Source organism: Bacillus rossius, chromosome 5 (genome assembly GCF_032445375.1).
Source record: "Bacillus rossius redtenbacheri isolate Brsri chromosome 5, Brsri_v3, whole genome shotgun sequence".
NCBI classification, from domain to species: Eukaryota; Metazoa; Arthropoda; class Insecta; order Phasmatodea; family Bacillidae; genus Bacillus; species Bacillus rossius.
In genome coordinates, this window is record NC_086333.1 from 73,463,971 (window position 1) to 73,484,983 (window position 21,013).

At 33.0% G+C, this 21,013-nt stretch overlaps 1 protein-coding gene across 1 annotated transcript in view; it reads left to right on the forward strand.

The window, feature by feature from the left end:
* LOC134532300 (uncharacterized) overlaps positions 1-21,013 on the forward strand; it is a 211,913-nt gene that overhangs the window by 141,780 nt on the left and 49,120 nt on the right. Inside the window, exon 2 of the mRNA XM_063368718.1 lies at positions 13,672-13,824. Coding sequence (XP_063224788.1) covers positions 13,672-13,824 — 153 coding nt within the window. The remainder of the gene's footprint in view (positions 1-13,671; positions 13,825-21,013) is intronic.

Genomic DNA, 21,013 nt, shown 5'->3' on the forward strand with positions numbered 1-21,013 from the left:
ATTCATCAATATCCTTCAATAATTTTTAATTGATGCTGGAACAAAGACATACAGAGAAAAAAAAACAATATTTTTTATTTATAATTTATAGAAGAAGACATTTCCCATAATGTTTTTACCATTTCAAAAAATTAACATTTTATACATCGAACAGTTTTGTCTTTAGTAGAGACTCATTTGACTAAATTCAACTCCATTAATAAATAATGACTTTTTACGTGTTTTGAATGAAAATATATTTTACACAAATTCGTCAAATCAGTTATTTTTACTAAGCCTAATGTTTCTTGTAACTGAAATTTTTTTTCAAAATAAAATTTTCATTTATAATTTTTTCATAGTTTTATTTCTTACTTGTTCATAAAAATAAGGATAATAATACAAATTGTGTTAATTTTTAGCTAAAATGTTAAGGAAAATAAGTTAATTTTATATGTATTTATTTCACGTCATCTCTACGGATACGTATATCAATAAAAAAAATTGTAGTGAAGGAACTATGTTCTTTTGGATAAAAAATATCTGGAGTTAAGATTACAAGTAAGCTTGTTTTTAGAACGCAGCTGAATTATTTAGCGTTCATAGAAAACTGAATTTGTAACACAAATTTTATTTGCCAGGGTGAGTGGTTAACGTTGTCATATGCTGGGTAACGACGCTGAGTGCTTTGTGCCCAAATATTAAATGTTTTTTTTTTTTTTAGTTATTATCTAGATAATATGTCCTTGATGTTTTTCTTAACAGCACCACAATTCTCTGGCGGTTTTGAGTGTAGTAGTAAACTTTTCTCTTGAGAGCTTCCAAAACATTAAACAAATTTAACGCGTAGTACTTCCCATTTTACTGAGCTCTTCTTTGCAGTTCCCGATTTCATGCAGATGAAGAAGGGTCGACGGAGGGGAGGGGGGGGGGGAGGACATATAAATGATTTTTTTTTGTTTCATGAACGTGAAAAAAAAACGTTTGTGCACTTTCCAACCATTCATTTTTTATCAACATTTTTGGATTTTGTATTAACTGATAAATTTCACTGTTTCTTGAATTAGAAATAAAATAAAAAAACATGCCGGGTGCATACAAAAAAAAACAATAAAAAACCTTATATTTTATCACTGAAAATTATGAAATGTCTATGTCAAATGTTTTTACAGAAAGCATATTTAACACACGACAATACTACGATTCCGTACTTCTTGTGACTCTAGGAAATTATAAATATTTTTGCTAACAAAAAAGTCTTTACTCACCATCATTCTCGACGCTGAAACACTTAAAGAATATAAGTATTAGATTTAGAGTTGTAGCGTCGTTATAGTGTTGGAGATTACTTAGAAAGCTATATTTACAAAGGCGGGCACAGATACCCTGATAAGAGAAATGTGACATGATTATTATTTTCTGTTAAATCTGATAAAGTCATTCAGTACTCGAAAGCGGTGTGTGGTATCTAGCCTGGGTAACGAACAAATTCATCTGTTCTGACGTTGCAAATACACTTTCAATACGAACCTCGGACACAAAATCTTAAGTAGAATTCTTTAAAATATTGCCGAATGGGATAAATATACGCAAATCTGTTTTCAACAAATTTTACATGTGAATCACACGCAGTTTACCCACCCAACGTTAGAATTCGTCACCGGAGAAGTTATGTTGACTATTGAATCATTCGATTTGCGGAGCGAAATGTTAAACTATATAATGAAAACGTCTCAGATAAAAGCGAAAAAAATACTCGATTTCCGCTTGGGATCTGATAATCGACAAGAAATATTAATAAAATACTGCCCACTTTGATAAAATCCATTAAATATGCAATACTTGTAAGTTTCCCTTTAGCTTTGTGAAATTTGGTTCGCGCCTTCCACCACAGATGGCAGCACCGTAGTTGCACATTTCCGTTCCATGCGACTTCCGTTTCATTTACGAAATAACTCCTACGAAATGCCGTATATCGAGAGCTTAGATGTTACACATCAAGAAATTTTTAAAGACGCCAACTGCTAGACCGTATTACATCTAAGACCTTGAAAGTGACCTCAATTGAAGGAAATAAAAAGGTCTTACGTCCCATAGCTAATCCCGTGATTGATGAACGCATTGTTTACTTAAAATTGTGCTCATTTATGTAATTATAAAACTATTTTTGTGAAGATTTTCTTTTTACTTTAATTAAATGTGACGCTTTAGTACTCACTACCTATAACAGGTTAGCCAAATACACACATTTCTGACATAATTTCAACCATACGGCAAATAATAACTATGTAGGTTTAAGAGAGCATAATTATATTAGACGTAACATCTTATATTTTAAAAGTCGTAAAATATAATTCTGTGTAGAAATATAGTTGAAAAAAAACAACAGTAGATTGCAGTAGTATAATGAAAATAATTTTGGAAACACTGTTAGATTATGCTACATAATTGACTATTTTTTAATAAATATATAGCTGCAAAATTTATTTTGTTAATTTTGAATTTAAAAGTTCTAGAATAAACTTATTACCTGCTAGAAGGAATGCAATTTAATTATTTCAAAGATTATTTTAAAACTATGTTCAAGTATCTATACATATTTATTAAAAAAACGCCTACAAAAAATGTAGCATTTCATTTTAACGTGAAAAAAAGACGTAGCTTGTTCTGATTACAATGTAACTCAAGGGTACTAAAAAATTGTTCAATATAAATAAAGTTTTTGACATTAAAATAAATAACCTGAATAAAATCGTAAAAATTCATATTTTATATGAATAAAAAAATTACTTTCAAAATCTTTTAAAATTTTAATCATTTAAATGTATGTATTTTTCTACGATAAAACAACAATACTCATTTAAAAATATGTTTTTTTAAGTTACTATTTTCTTTCGCACGAATTAATTAAACATTAAAGGTTTTCTTGAATTGAATCTTTTCCTTAATATGTTAAAATAAAATAATATAGACATTATGAGGCACAAACTTCTTTATAAAAAATTTTTAACGACATTACTTAAAAATTATTTAACTGTTTTGAAAAGAAGTTGAAAAAAATCTTTGGCCAGGAACATTAAATTAAACCACTTCAATAGTCACAGAATATTTACAAAGAAAAAATATTATCTTCTGACGAAGATAAAAATTTTAAAACCTAAAAAATATAGATGCTTGCTTTCTAAATATTAGAAACTAGATATTTTATTTCAAATAAATTCAAACCATTTGGCTATTCAAAACTTTGCTAAATCACTTATTACGATTTCGGTCGTTTGAAGTAGTAAATCCCTGAAGGTAGTAATAATAATCACGGACCTATAACTATCCAAAGGCTCACAAAAATCTTACACGCAAAAAAGCAACTATCACATCCTGTTGAATAAATGCATGAACAAAGTTAGTTAAATTGCTGGAAGAACTATAGGCGTGGTCACAATGATGTAAATCTATGACGTCGGTCCATCTCAACATGACGATTAAGACGCCAAAGTATACCTAGTCACGAAAATCTTTCTGAAATTACCACCTCTTGTTTGTTGACTGTGAAAATAATGTTCTTTGAATTCTCGTTTGAAATTCTTATGACATGCTATGTTTAAAAGATTACAAAAATTTTGACGCCAAGATGTGTGTTCACCAACTAAGTATTAGCCCAAAATAAATATTTGTAAGTGACTTATAAAACGAATATCCAAACTTACACCAACCATACGCAAGTTACAAGGAACCTTAGGTTGATTAAAGTGTGCATCATATTGGTGTATCATTATTTTCGAAAAGTTTTCTTCAAACCATAAAACTAAATGCCTTTTTGTGCACTCTACAATAATAATAATGCATTACCAACTTTATTACTGATTAGACAAAAATGATTTTTCTTAACCACATAGTTTCGTAAGAGTAGAGAGGGATTTCAATTATAACTCACCATTAAGATATTGTTATCATAATTCATATCAATTTATAACGCATTGTAAATTAAATTACTTAAACCAACATTGAACTGATATGATTGCAAATACAGAATTACTATATTTAGATCCAAAAATTATGTTTTTGCGAGATGTACTTATTAGATATATTTGTTTTACGAAGCATTATTCCAACGCAAGCGCACAACACATGTCCACGTGTGATTGTTATTTCGTAATATCTGTAACGGTTACATCAGTAACAGTAGAGTAGAGAATTAATTAAATGGTTGTTTATCTGGTTTTTGATATATTTAAAGCTATATTTAATTGAAATATAATTTCTAAAAATAAAACCTACCCTTATTCCATTATGATTAATGTTGATTATAACACAATAAAAGAGGTTTTGAATTCGGTCTAGTAGTAGTCCGCGTTTACAATTTATAAACAAAAAAAAAGGTTCTCTCTATAATTAATTGTATATATTAAGATGTGTTAAAAATAATATTACTTAATGTCACAAAAAAAAAGCTCTTTTATTGGAAAAAAATTAAACTCAAATATATTCTAAAACTATTAAAATATATAATTTTAGTTTCTTTTCCTCAATTAAATATAATGAATATATTTAGTATTCTTGTCATAATTTTGGGAAAGCTGTTAAAATTTAAAAATAAAGATGGTTTTTAAATTTATTAAAACAAATAATTTTTAGTTTGCTTTGGTCGTAAAAAATTTAACAAATAATATTGTATTCATAATCATAGTTTTTGGGAATATTAAAAAAAAATTAAAAAATTAAGTTAGATATAATTTTTCACGTTTGTGTTTTTTTTCGTATGTTGTTTTGTCACATGTATTGTCACTGTTTGTATATTTTGAATTGTATTGTTGTTTTAATAGTGTTTTGTACGTGATTATGTGTTTTTTAAGTAATTGTTTGTTTTATATGTTTCATTTTGGTGTCATTCTGCTTTCTGATGGTTCAGCTGATGGATGGCGCATGAAACCAAAATAAATAAATAAATAACTAAATATACATACAAGTTTGCATTTACCTGCTTAGCTCGAAGATGTCATATTTAGCCCCTTAAAAAAAGTTTTTTTAAATTAAACCTGGTTTTATAAGAAATATATGTCAATACAAGAAATTTGTGCAGATTTAATTACCTAATAATACTTGGTAAACGCCATGAATCATCAATATTTCACCCGTGACACTATGAAAAACATCATTTTCACATACATCCGAAGTGTCCCCTTAGCGTAGTCAGCAACAAACCGGGAACTCGGTTCGTGGACTCTGGGTTAGAATCCCGGGTATCATTGAAATTTGTGTGGTGATAAAAGTCTCATTAGCGCCTACCCATACACCAACAACTAAAACAACTACAACAACTACAACAACAAAAGCCACAAACACTAAATGATTCGGGGCACACCAAAAAAACGTGTATTCTTGAAGTCCATGCTCAACAGAAGCGAAATTCTTGCTTATTAGGTATAGAGAGAGATAAATTATTAGTATTGTTTTTTTATTGAACAAGAGATAATAATTGAGAATAATAAGGATGCGGGTATGACGAGTATACGAACACAAGCAGCGTAACGATAATTCCGTAGCATCACTGTTGCCTCATTTAAACATATACCTTGCCGTCTCCTCTTCTGACCGTTACAACTAGCATGTAGCATGCTCCGCTACGTACCTATCCCCCCTCTCTGCAGTTGTCCCATTCGACCGCTAGCGCATTCATTGGAGTGGCGTCGCCGCTGACGCACTCTCCTCCTCTACCGGTTCCCCCCCACCACTTACCTTACTATTCCCCTCGTGCGATCGGAATTTCAGTAACGCTCGAAAAATCTAGTCCCCTCAGCAAAGAAGTTTCAGTTTAAAAAAAATCCTACATTAAGGGAGGGATATGAATGGCTCACAGGTGACTGTCAAACTTGCCAGCGTGTGCTACTATGCTTTAAACAAATAAATTGTCATGTTGTTCATCTCCTACCAAGGTGATTTGGGTTCGATACCCGGCGCGATCGACCCCGGAGTCGCTCGTGTGTGCGAAACGTTGCACTTGGGGTTATCTTGGAGTGCTCCTGTTCCCGCGATCAATGCTGCTCCATCACACCGTTCCTTGATCCGTCTCGAACGGCCTCTGCATTGAATATTCGTTAAAAAATAAAAAATAATTTGTTGTACATCCTTAACGTAAATAATGGTTTACATTAGACACGTATTTATGCGTTCAAGAAAATAGAAAAAAAATTATTAAAATCATGCCAAGTGTTCTCTAGAAGTCAATAAGGGATCGAAAATTGAAGTACACGAGTTGATTTGTGGTCAGTTAGGAGTGGGTTTAAAACATGCTAGGTTTAGGGAGTTTTTTATTTTTTTTAGATGCTGTTTATTCGAATGAATGTCAAGTCGAATCAAAAATTTTCACATTCGCTGAAACGTGCCAAATATTATTAAGGAATGGTCACTAACATCATGGTTTGTAGTCTCTTTATTCTCCAATTATTTTTAAAACCTTCACTGGCTGATTCCTGCAATAAGGAATATTGACTTGAAATACGTCATGTTTTGCTTCCATCAGTTGTCATACGTGCTGTCGAAGGCGTGTTTTACTGATAAAATATTTGCATTTTGGGTTTGTCAGTGCATCGTCTTGTTGTCTGCGGTTTTTTTCTTGTGCAAAAATCTCGTATTTGTCATTCCACTGTGTTCATCTGTCCTTCATCGGAATTTTCTAAGCTCTCTAGGCTTGTAACATTTGACATTGTCTTATTTTGGCGTGTTTTCCGCGTGTTAATATAGTACTCTTATTTTATCCATTATTAAAGATTTTCTGTGTTAGACAGTGTAAAAAAAAGTCAGTTTACGGACGATAGTTTAACGTGACGTCATAACAAAACATTGATGAAATGATTGCATTCTTTAATGAATAAAATTGAATCATTTTTATTGAAATATCACTATTTAGTATGGATAAAAAGAAAGAGTGAAATGAAATCTACAATTTAATTGATAAATTTACTTTTATTTGCACTCATTAATTCAAATATGTTTATTACTTTAACGAAGAGATTATTTTAACTAATACTTTTATACATGTTTGCTATTTAACTTCTTCCAATCTGTGTTATTCTGTTAAAGATAGGACGATGATAGTAAAAGTAGGAAACGAATGGGAGTGTTTCAAGTTTAATGTGCCTCGAAAAAGTCAAATCGATGGTTGTTCCAATCGAGTGGAAGAGAGATAGATGCGGCGCAAGCGTACAATGAGCGTAACGGGACACAGCGTAACGGGATAATGTGTTTAACGGGACATATTTTCGTGCGTTTAGCCGGCTTTCGTCGATTTATTAGACGTTGTCACGTCAAAAAAATATTACGCATGTACATGAATTTATTTTATACCTGGAACAGTTCTACAAACTTCCAAGCACGCCACTTTTATGCATACAACAAAATACAAGTAAAGCAAACGCGATAAAGTTTACACCCATTACTAGTTTTACAAAACACTTGACAAGCCTTATACAGTAATGAGCTTAATTGACCATAACAAAGTTTTTTAATTACACTTTATGAATTTAATTTAATAAAAAAACTGAAATAATTGTTGCGAAATGTTATTGATAATGCATACTTTGCCTTCTTGGATTCTCGACTCTCCTGAGGGTGTAAATTGATTTTGGTCCACACCCACTAATATGAATAAAATCAAATTATTCTGCGGTACATATGCTGTCAACATGTCATAAAGTTTTTTTGCATCCGTATTACATAGAATTATCATTAAGACATTCCGTAACTGGACGTCTGAAACATTGAACATAACATTCTTATTTGTTGGCAAAACTTGGAAGTACTGCCTGCGAATGTCATGGAGATTGAATCAGGGTTTCAAATCCAAGATGTAGCAAAACATGTTTTCATCCCTCACGATGCCCCACGACACGAGAATTTGAGTTAAAAGAGGGAGACCATCAGTTTGCTGACGTAGTCCTCGGCCACGCAGCTCTTTTGTCTCGAAGAAGACTAAGTGCTCTCGTCGGGATATTTGCTCGTCGAGAGCAGAAAAGTTCCCCCGAGCGACGGAAGCCATGCAACCCCAACCCCCTCCCCTCCACGAACTGTTCGTGCCGACACACTTGTAAGTGGGCTAACAGACGGGGCATGCCTTCCCTTCCAGCGCTTCCTGAGCAGCTCCGACTTCATCCAGCGCATACATCTGGAACAACAAACAGCGTGGGAGCAAGTTCTCTGCCGCGTGCGCAGTTACAATAAATAATAAATGAGGCATTGCAAACCATGCCGGTAATAAACTAGATACTGGAATATTTTCTGTACCAGTAAGCTATTATTTTTCAAATTTTTATATAAAACGCTTTAAATATTGTAGATAATATACAGACCATCCATTTTTAAATTCAAAGAGGTACAAAAAACGTACACTGACAGAACAATGTCTGCCGTGTTCTGCCAGTGATAACAGTTATTTTTCATTTTTGATGTTAAAAATAAGAAGACAATTACTTCTCTACATCCAATTTCAAAAAACACTCCCTTCACCCTGTGTTCAGCCCGGGCAACGCCGGGAACTGCAGCTAGTATATCATAACCAAACAATTAAATGCGTATTAAAATAATCAATGTACTATTATTTAATAAGAAATTGATTTTTTTTAGATAGACATCTGCTATCTGAATAAATTTGTGAAACCTTTGACAAGGAGTTATAAAAGATTTTAAAAAAACTGAAGTAATATAGATAAATTATGCCAATTTTTTAACATTTAAGCTGTCACAGACAATTTAAAAAAAACAATTTTGCAGTATTTTCTCTTTTCATTGAGGTCCAATAAATGTTTTTTTTAATAAGGCGTCATCTTTTATCTTCAGATCCGGGTGTTTTTTATGAAAGCAATTTCAAATAACTGTAATCAAGAGAAACTAAAAACTATTCTCCTGCCCGTTTGAGGATTATGTCAACGGAAACCTCGAATGTAATTGGCCCATTTTATTTCTGCTCTAGGTTCACGCACATTCTCGACCTCGATGTCTATGTTTGCGGAGGTGAGCGAGATTAAAAGTCTCCAACGTGAGCGCCACATGAGCATTTACATTTCAAAAGAATGTCAAGCTCATTTCGCAAGACTTAATGCACTACGCTCGAAACAGTTTTTCTGGGAGATGGTGTTACGGCCGAAGCAAACAAGAAATTTCAAAAGTCGTTTTGATAAAAAAAAAAAACCTGAATATATATATAAAGTGATGAAGAATCAGGGAATGTACGAGTGAGAACTCGAGGGTTGGCAGGGGAAAGCGGGAAAAAGAGAAAACTTTTTAATAAAAGAAGTGTCTGAATAAATTAAAGTTTTTAAATAATAATTTTCGTACATTTCCTTCCCCTTCTCCTCTCTTGACTTCAGCCGCTTTTCTTTTAGTAATAGGATATCCGTCTCAAGGAAAAAAAAAAATTAAATGTTACTCAGTTAAAAAAAAATTGTGTGGTGGTCAAAAGGAGATATGAAAGATTTATTTTTTTTTCCTGTCTCACGTTAGGTAGCATCCTGTGGGGTTGGGGGAAGGAAGGCCACTTTATAACTCGAGGACCAACTCAACTAACTTCGCCGCTCCAAAACCGCAGAGCTTCCACTCCGTACTTTGCCTGTTCCAGCCTCTTTGTTCCGCGTACAAATTAGCTCGTTTTTATTAAATACTGGACAAGGGTGTCTCACCCATCCTTTGCGCCAGGAAAAAAAAAGTTTTTATTCTTTATTTTTTAAATTCCCGCTATTGTTTTCCGAAACACTGGACCTACCTTCCTAGGAATTTGTTTACACATCCTTAAAACTTTCCTGTTATTTTCGCAATTAATTAGTATACTAATTTCCAAAAATTGGTCAATCTTGAACATAATACATGACTTTTGTCTTTTATAGTTAAATAACCAAGGGAAACCAGAGTGGATGTGTATGTGAGTGTGTGGAAGAATGGCTTAATAATACGAATTTTTAATTTAATTTTTATCTTTTAAAAACCATATTTAATATATTTTAGGTTAGTATTTAATGTTAATTTAATATTCTGTATTTAAAACAATATTTAATATGTTTTAGGTTAGTATTTTATTATATTTTAATATGAAATAAATTATTTTATAAATGGTTTATGTTAAATTAATTTTGTATATGATTCATCAGTAACTATTGTAATTTGTAATATGTTAGTTAGTGATCTTGGGTTTGATTTTTATATAAGTTGTTTATGTTTCATGGTTCAGTGTAAGAAAAGCATTACGCCTTGCCAAACAAAAGTTGAATAAATAAATAAATAAATATATATCTTTATACATACATTATGTGAATAATGTTCCATTCATGGCTAAGCTACGTTATTTAAAACAATGTAATTAACAATATTAATATGACGAAAGAACTAAATTCTGGCCAGGGAAAAAATTAATTGATTGAATCATTTGTGAATAGTTTTAAAGGGTAACATTTTAAATATTTATTAATTTAATACAAATTTTAGCTGTTTTTTCAACTGCACAAAGAGTCCATTCGACATTTTCCTGACATAATTTAATATATATTTTATAAAATGTCCGAAAAAACATACTAAAAAAACTTAATTTATATGAATTTCCAAGAAATATATATATTTACGAAGTCAAAAAAATCAATATTTTTATGACAACTTGACTTATAATAAAAGTAAGGTACATATATCTTTAGATCTTAAGGTAAGATATTGTAAATCTACCAGTTTGCGTTTTAAGAAAATAAATTTACTATTGAGAGATTTAAGTTAACTTTTTGTAAACATCGATAAATATAAGTTAAACTCATGATGTTTGCACAGTAAATCACACGAAAATTGTCATATTTAATTGGGCTCAGAACCACCCTTAAAATCAATTTCCGCTTGTAAGACTTATTGTAATATATGTTGGGATGATAATATTGACTATCTTTAAAAATAATATGGAGTCAAGAAGTATTTTTAATCCACTTTTGTTTTTCAAATGCACATGTTTTTCTATAAAAATTAAATTTATCTTCAGAAAATCTGCATGCAATTTTCCTTTCGCCTAGTTAATTTGCAAGTACATTAAAATACAATCAATAAGATCTTGATATGAAATATAGAACAAATCGTCGGGAGCATCTAATTATAAAAAAATGTTTCACGTAAGAATAAAGCCTGCTCTTTATGAACAAGAAACCTGTGTCTATAGACCGTCTCACTCTTAGATTGCAGTACACGGCTTATGGCGCGCACCGTTGCCTGATTTCTAACACATTAGGGATATCTGAAGATGTGTTTCTTTGGAATTCTGATTGAACAAGGAGAATTTTAAGAAATCATATCGTAATTTATAATATTTTGTGTTATCACGCTTATATATTTGAAATCCATCGCCGATTTTTTTACTCTAACGTACAACAAGAAACCTTTCATACACATTAATTGATACGAATTAATATGATAATTATAAAGTGAACTAGATAATGAAATAAAAAATAACACATGCATTTTAATAACTATCGCTACCGCTGACCAAAGTTGAACATAGCTTTAATTATTGTATCGTTCACACTCATGATTTTTTTTTAAATACTCGAATACTTTCAAAACAATCTTACGTTCCTTCCTCGAAATCTACCAGAGTAGTTTCTTTTTGGTGTTCCCCCTTCCAAAGTTCGCATTTATGTAAATACACATCAAGGCAGAAAATAAAACCACACGTGTGGATGAATAACCCGTCAAAAGTGTAACTCTAACGTCTCACCCGACACAACGCGTTTCTTGGCACTAACTGGCAAGAAGTTATTCAGAAATGTGTGTCGATGGAAATAGCTGAACTAAGGAGGCCTTTATCTTTCAACTTGCTTGCAGATAAGAACCTCACTTCTCTGAACACACCGTGGTGTTTCATCTTACGACAGCAGTATGGGAAAGAGCCTCTATTACAATACGTTCTTGCGCTGAAAAGACAGTTTTTTACAGTTATGGACACGACAACTGAAGAAGAAGTTGAGCTGATGTTTATTATAAACCTAATAACGCTGTTATGATGTACAAATACAATTGCATAGTAAATTTTAATAAAGCTTCGAAATAAAAAAAGATATTGTTTCAGCAACGGCTGTCAATTTTTTTTAAGGAATAAATGTCATAAAACATTTATGACATTTATTTAAGTATAGAACATTTCGTTTAATTCCTCCTTACTTTGGAAAATAGTAAAATAGTATCTTTACTTCAAATTAACTTAATTCATAAGCGTTTTGGAATATTCTTTAATGACTATGATATAGTTATTTCCAATGTGTGCGGTAGGTTTCAAAGAACTATATAAAATTCAAAGATAAAATATATTTAAATTATAATTAAGGCATTTTTGTGTTGTTTCACTAATAGAATGTAAAGTCATTCCTTGCGCTTTGTATAATGGTATGTCAAACATTGTTTTTTTAAATATTTTGTTACACATATAAATACCAAAAATTGAAGAATTATAACAAGATTGGATATTTCCTGAGTAGAATTAAAATGTCACTACTTTCTTCATGAAATATTTATAATTTTAGGAGAATAATTGAAAAACTCCTATAAAATTGTGAAAGTTGAAAAAACGATTATAATTTTTTTACCGAAATGATGTTTTTAAATATAATCTATGGATATTAATGCAAACACATTAATGAACCAGAAGCTTCAATTACTAATATGAACGGTTTTAAAAATATTTTTTTTTGTTTTTGAATTTGGTAGTTAGTCAAAATTCTAGGAACATTTTTTTTTTTTCAGATTATCACCCGAAAAACCTACAAGTTCAACCAATAGTCTATATTATGTTTAAATAAAAAAAAAAAAACTAGAATTCTCTGCCGGAGCAGCTACATCGACTATCGAATCATTCTATTTGCAGAGTGAAATGTCAAACTATCAAATGTTACGGCTTCGATAAAGCCAAAAAGCTTTGAAAGAATACCAAACCCCTCATTTGGAGCTGATAACCGACAACGAAAAATACTGTCAATCTTGTTAAAATTCAATAAACAGTTAAAAATAAATGTTTTCCTTTGGCTTTGTGAACATTGCTTCGCGCCATCCGCCACAGATGGCAGCATCATGGTTACTCATTTCCATTCAATGCGATTCTCGTTTCCGTCCACAAAGTCACTCACACCTTTGAATATATATACTGTATAGAAGTCGCCAGCCCAGGTTAAAATTTCTAATACGGTTTTGAGGTAGTTGGTTAATTCACCGCCGCAATCGCCACCATCTCTAGGGCATCGACTAGCAGACAAGTGTCGAACTCTTCAAACACCCCTTCCCCCTCCTGTTGAACGAACTTGAGCTGCAGTGAATGATAGGTGGGGGGGGGGGTGCGGGGAATGACAGCGGGCGACAGAGCTGCGCTCTAACGTGTAAATAAGAACTAAGACGATACATGGCGTTACGGCAGCGCACTGCAGCGGCGAAGTTCCCAAGCTGCTCATCATACGCTTCTGAAAAACGTAGAGTAAATCCTATCCACTCGCGACTTCTATACCGTATATATATTCAAAGCTCACACCAAATGCGTTGTAACGAGAGTCAAGATTTCACACCTCAGATATAAAGTTCTGGTTACAATAACAGAAGTCTTTGAAGATAAAGTTTTAGCTCATATATATATTTTTTTTTTTTGAAAATTAACGAGTTGTCGCTCAACCGGCGCGTGCGTGCGTGTGTGTGTTCCAGAGAGCGGGTGGCTGCGACGCAAGTACCCCGTCATCGTGTTCATCCACGGCGAGTCCTACGAGTGGAACTCGGGCAACCCCTACGACGGCTCCGTGCTGGCCAGCTACGGCCTGGTGGTCGTAGTCACCATCAACTACCGCCTGGGCATCCTGGGTGAGTCGGAGCAGAATTCTTTTTTGACGTGACAACGTCTAATAAATCGATGAAAGCCGGCTGTACGCACGCAAAAGTGTCCCGTTACGCACATTGTTCCTTTACGGTGTGTCCCGTTACGCTAATTGTTCCGTTACGCTGTGTTCCGTTACGTTGTCGGCGAGTGCAGTAATAATAGGTTATGTTACAATTGACTAAAACATTATGGTGATTCATATAATTGATGATATATATTAGTTTATTTATATGAAAACTTGTTCATAATTATATTTAAACTTTACAGCTTAAAGCCAGTTTTTAAAATTAATTACAAGTCATCTACACGTGAACTGTTTTGTCGACTGTTTATAAAGTGAAGTGAAAATTTAATGTGGTTTTCATTGCTTATTAAAACAAAAATTTCGTCAATAAAGGTTAATTATTCTTGCATTTAAAAAATCTGATTACTAGTATAATATCAAGTATTTATTTTTTTATTAATAAAATAAAAATGATTCAATTTTATTCATAAAAGTATGCAATCATTTCATCAATGTTTTATTATGACGTTGTCACGTTAAACTATCGTTCGTAAACCAACTTTACAGACAACCAATTTTTTTTCGAAGGGACGCTGCCTCAAAATTGAGCAGAATTACAAAGACTTTCAGTTGGGGTAGCGAAGAAGCACTTCCTTGTTGGGATACGACCGCCACCTAACACGCGGGCCGTATTCCAGAACGTGGCAACACCGAATCCCAGCGAGGGAAACAAATTGGCAACCTTTTGTTTTTAATAGAAGGTGCTCTGCGCGAGGCTAGAAACTGGTTCCGACGCATTTAAGTAAACGTTTGGCCACCATCGATACTATTGTTACGGCAAAAAAAAACCATACAGAAAGCAGCACCGTCGCACAAATTAATTGGTGTTATTCTAATTTTCTAAAGTACGTTCAATGGTGCGATTATTTCTTGTTATAACTATTAAATTGTACAAAATGAATTCCAGGTTTTTTTCGCTACCATAAAGTTTTACTTGCAACACCAATACGTTTGGTACATTCCCGACATTAAGAAATTGAATACATAAAAAGTTAATGGCGCCAGACGTGTGTCCGCCATCTGGAGAAAATAAACGTAAAAGGGAGCTCTGCTTTGTCTGAATTTTGGCAACAGATTGGTTATGGATAGGACACAAAAATCCGTTCCCTAAAAATAAGCGAATGGCCATGTCCTATCGTGCACTAGGAATCAGGCTGAGGCTACACATTCAACGCAAAAACATTATTTTTGTGTCTTGTAATACCTTCATCAGCTTCACAATAATAACTGTTCTTGTTGGTTGTTCGCTGCCATAAATTAGAATCACCATAACCTATGTTCTCGGAATACTGTTCAAATAAAAAAAACTGTTCTTGTTGGTGGTGAGACGCGGTCATAACATAGAATCACCCTCAACTACTGCCTGAAGATCCTGGATGTATAAGAATAAGTGTTCTTGTTGGTGGGGCGCTGTAATAACTTATAATCACCATCAACCATTGCATTGGAATCCTGGGTGAATAAAAATAACTGCTTTTGTTGATGGGATGCTGTCCTAACTTTAATACACAAACTAATACCTGGAGATCCTGGGTATACAAAAATAGCTGCTTTTTATGATAGGGCACTTTCATAATAATTATCATCAACCAATGCCTTAGATATCTCGTAGAATAAAAATAACCACTCTTTATTGTGATGTGCAGTAAAATATTAAATCTCTTTCCCTTTCAAAATATGGCCTTGATTATTTTATTGACCGCACAGTTTTAGGGATTAAAATGGATGATGTATTGATTTAAGTTTCTCCATCAATAATGATGTGATAGATAACCTCCAACATAACTTAAATCATGTCACACTATCAAAGTTTATTTTTCGACTGGAGTTGCTCATAATTTTAAATTTTTAACATAAAATAAAATTTAAGGAGTGTTTAATACTGCTCGTTTCGATCGTGGTAATTTTTTTATTGAGAATTGTACACCTTTGAAATATCTGTATATTTTTTTTATCTCGTCAGTAATAGTGTTATTTATGTTCTGCGACCTTTAAAAGTAATAAACAATTTATTTTTTGCTTTATAAAAGATAAATAACGTTTTTACAACGTCCTTATTAATATTATTCTATTTACTTGTCTCTTTAATTACTCTTTAATATCTCACATGTCCTATGCCATTTTCAATATAATTTGAGACGGAAATATTGGATCCAAATTTATGTGCAAGCGTGTTTCTGATAAGCTTCTTCTCTAACACTTTCTACATCTATTAATACAGTCGTGTTGTGGTTAGTAGCCATGCCACAATATTCTTTTATAATTATTCTCATGTATTTTAATCCCTTTTTGTTTAATTTATGAAAACTTGTAATATTTAATTAATAATATTGGGCAGTCCAAATTTATTTGCTTCAAAATATAAAGATCCTTTTATAGGAAGCAGTTTATGTTTTTGTCAGGGTTATATCAATTTTAATATGAATTGAGCTTAAGTGTAAAGTTGGTAAAAATAATAAAATTCGTAAAGGTGTCACTGGTCCGACTGGGTTTCGAACCCGAAGCCTTTCAGCCGTCGGGAGAAATTTCAACTGTTTCTCGGATTGCACGAGAGAGTGCGGGGTATACTTCGTGACGTCAGAACAAGTGACTGTCGATGAATAATATGGCGTGGGCTCCGCGCGCCAAGAATGAGTGATCTGTCGGTCTTTGGACGAGAAGGAGGGCTTGCGTTACCGGGGATCAGTGCCACTGTATGGCATCGAGGAAGAACTGCTACATTGAACGGTCTTTACGTTTAAGCCTAGTTGTGTTTGAAATTCAACGAGAACTTCTTCGTCGCTTCCTAAAGCAATTTAAGCCACTCCGACGCAATATTTTTGGTGATGGCCTGAGAAAATATCCTATTGTGCAAATCAGTTATGCTCCAACAGGGGGTGCAAACATCGTTGAGAATTTTGCAATATTAACTATGATAAATTTTGAAGTGGACTCGTCTCATACAATTTGTTTGGAATTTAAACCAAACAATAAAACCAGTCTTTAGTTTCAGCAGCAGTTCAATTTTGGTACAATACAACGTAAAATGGGAAGAGGCAATATAATGCAATATAGTAGACTTGAGCAAGTTGTCATCGGGTTTGCAACGTATTTTATTTGGCAGTTAAACATTGAGCTTTCAGTTTGTTAGGAGTTGACAGTATCAAGTATTACGAGTCGATTAATTATTATTACTGCGAATATGTGCGCGAAATTTTGGAAACCCCTGGTTTGGGAAGATGAACTTAGTAAGTCTTGCGAGCATCTGTAACCGTCGTCGTTAGTTTTTTAATCGAGGTGGTTTTTCGCATTACTTTGAATTTTTTTTCAAGGTACTTATATGGCATTTTATGAAAATTTATGTGTTTCATTAATTTTTAATATTCATTGTTACCCTGTTATGGGAATTTTGATCAGTTTATTTATCTTCATGCTGGCAGCCTTTTCTTCTAGATTTTTGGCATTATATTTTTTAATGTACCTTTCGTTACAGGTGTAAGCATTCACCTATAACTTTCTTCCTACCACACCTGTTTAATCATTAGTTAACACCTGGCGGTAGACCAACCGCATAGAAGCGTGTTTGTAAAGTTGCCTGCAAAGTCTTTTTGCAAGCGGTAAACTACTCCGATTTGTAATAGGCATAATTAAAAAAATAAATTAAGCCAAATTGATTAATATTCGATTGTCTATACCATGTTTTAAAAATTTATTCTTAAATGAACAATCAATTAAAATGTATAATTTTCGTGAGAATATCTGTGGCCATGTATTGTAAACAGCTACAATACATTTCTTGTAGGGGTACAAATTTTTTTTGGCATCTGGATTTTAAAGTAATTGCTTTTTTTAAAGTAAAAAGCAAAGAAAATTTATTTTTTTGACGTGACGTCTAATAAATCGATGAACGTCGGCTGCACGCACGAAAAAGAGTCCCGTTACGCACACTGTCCCGTTACGCTGTGTCCCTTTACGCTCATTGTACGCTTGCGCCGCATCTATCTCTCTTCCACTCGATTGGCCTATGAACCTACTATTATATTAAATAGGTCAAGGCGGGCTTTTCAAAAGTAGCTTTTAAATTTAGTACTTTAACTTAACTATTATTTCATCAATGTTTTGTTATGACGTTGTCACGTTAAACTATCCTCCGTAAACCGACTTTACGGAGAACCATTTTTTGTCTGTGTAACCGTCACGTGACATTTGAAAAGGCGAGTGTGTTCGCATCACGAGGCAGCTCCGTGTTGTTCCGAGCCTCGTTTCCTGTCAATGCGGACCTTCGTTCGCGCCGGCAGTCCTCCTGCTTCCGGCAAGGTCTTCGTTTTCTCGAGCTTTGCGGTTGATTTCCTGAGAGGAAAGCGATTTCCCTCGGGAAGGGAGTCGCGATGATGCGGGAACAGAAGGAACGGGCGGGATGTGTGAAATAAAAGAGGGTTGGTAGATCCTGTGGGGTGAGCATTGGGGGAAAGACAATAGAAAGGAGAAATTCGTCAAGTATCGTTTTTTCTCACCACGGCTGGTTCCTCACAGGAGGTTTTTGCAATACGCCCATCTCAGGTTAGGTATGTAATCACGTTCGTTTGCAGGCATAATCAAGGTCAGCAAAAAGATACTGCAGGTTCTCACTAAATTTGAGATGACTTGGTTTGCCATCTTGTTTGTTTGTATTTAAAACATTCGTTTATATTCGAAGTTAGAGCGTCATGTTGATTTTTTTCGTTTCCCCCCACCCCCCGTCATTAGTGTTATTTAAGAGCTATTTCTAAAAGTTCAACTCAATATCTCCCTTGTATTTGTGTTTCTGCTGTAGATATTTACGACATAATTTATATTCACAAAGTGTTATATCATTGGTATAAAAAGGCGCAAAATTCTCGTAATTATCATCACTTGCGCGCATTTTTTTACAACCATGATGTTACACTGAGATAATATCTGTTGAAAGTACTAGTGGCAAAACAACGAATAATAGGGAGGTGTTGAGTTTAAATTATAGAAATAGCCCTTAAGGGAAAAAAAAACTAAAAAAATGTGCACACGCGAATAACCACTTTATTTTACTGAATTAATTTATACTTTATTCCACTACATAATTTGTTTCAATTTTAAAAAGCAATAAAATATAAATGTAATAATCTTTAAAACGAAACTATTTCAGTGGTGAAAAAGAGGACTCGTTAAATAAATGGTTTAAAAAATACATAGAAAAAAATAACTGTATTTGTGCGGATCAGCGCTTTAAGACTTCAGTGAAATAATACTGTTGGTATATATTTTTTAAATAATAGCACCTAGAGCCGTATGCTGAAGTGTACACATGCCAAAATTTGTTTATTTTACAGTTCTATTCACCATCATAAATAAGTCAGAAACCAAACGCTATTGTTTTCACAGGGAAATCTACTTGTAGCAGCCAGTCACTATTATCATTAGACATTCATTTATGCTTTTTATTATGCTCTACAAAGCCAAACATATAATATATATTTTTTTAAATGTGTGACTAAAAATTGTTTACAGTAAGACGGAATTTTTTTTTTCCTATTCAACCATTTAAAAAGACAAATATTTAAGCCACTTATTGTTTCCGATGGCGAAAATTATTAAAAAATTAATGAATTTCCTTCATAAAACTACAACGGAAAAACAAATTTTTAACATTTAAAAAAAAATTACAAATATGTTGGTAACTCAATTCTGTTGTAAATGAAACTGATATTCATGCGTGCGTTTCTGACTCGCAGGCACGCGTGGAACTGCTATTTACGCGCATGGACAAATCAGGTAACAAAGCTTGCATTGCCTTTCCCTGTTCGTTGGGTCTGACCCCTATAGGCCGGCTAGCGAGAGCTAGCTTTGGCCTGACTTGGACTCGTAGAGTGGCTAGCATAATCCTGGTTGAAGCTTTTGCGCAGACATTGTTTATCCGTTACTTTAGGGACGTGAAACTAAATGATCAATTCAATAATACCATTTCTTAAAGAAAAAAATTATTAAATTATAAGAAAAAAATTACTCGCCAGTGATGTGTAAACATGTAACCTTGGATATAACGAGCAAATTCATGTGTTCCTCACGTTTTTCATGTTGCAAATAAACTTATAAACCGAAACTCGTACACGAAATTTAAAGAGCTCCATAACATAATGCCGAGCGCTGGGTGTGTCAGGAGCCAAACCTATTTACAAGGAAGTTTAACGTAAATGATATTTGAGATTATGAACTGTTACCGCAGTACTTTTATCTGTTGGTTTTATGTTTGCTACGGCAAAAAAAAAAAGGTATTACAACATTGACAACACAAGTTTTATTTTACTCCATGTTTAAATGAAATAATTATTGAACAAATCACAGAAAGCTTTAAATTCTTGAAACTAAAATTAAATATAAAAAAATTTGTTTGTCTGTAAAGTCGGTTTACGGACGATAGTTTAACGTAACAATGTCATAACAAAACATTGATGAATTGATTGCATACTTTTATAAATAAAATCGAATCATTTTTATTTTGATAATAAAAGAATAATTACATGATATTATACTAGTAATAACATTTTTAAAATGCAAGGATAATTAACCTTTATTGCTGAAATTGTTGTAGTAATTATCAATGAAAACCACATTAACTTTTCACTTCACTTTATAAACAGTCTTACAAACAGTTCACGTGTAGATGACTTGTAATAAATTTTAAAAACTGGCGTTTAGCTATAAAGTTTAAATATAATTATTAACAAGTTTTCATTTAAATAAACTGTAATCAAATATCTATCATCAATTATATGAATCACCATAATTTTTTAGTCAATTGTAACATAACTTATTATTACTGCACTCGCCAACAGATGCTACTTTTTTAATAATAAAAGAATAAATACTGGAAATTATACTAGTATTCAGATTCATTTTCTTACCTACATTTGACGTAGAAATTATTTCATACTACACATTTATAAACAAAGTTTTAAGTTTTCACTTCTGTCGGTGCGGCGCATGCGTACAATGAGCGTAACGGGACACAGCGTAACGGAACAATGTGCGTGACGGGACACTTTTTCTTGCGTGCAGCCGGCGTTCATAGATTTATTAGACGTTGTCACGTCAAAAAATAGTTTTATTTAACGCAC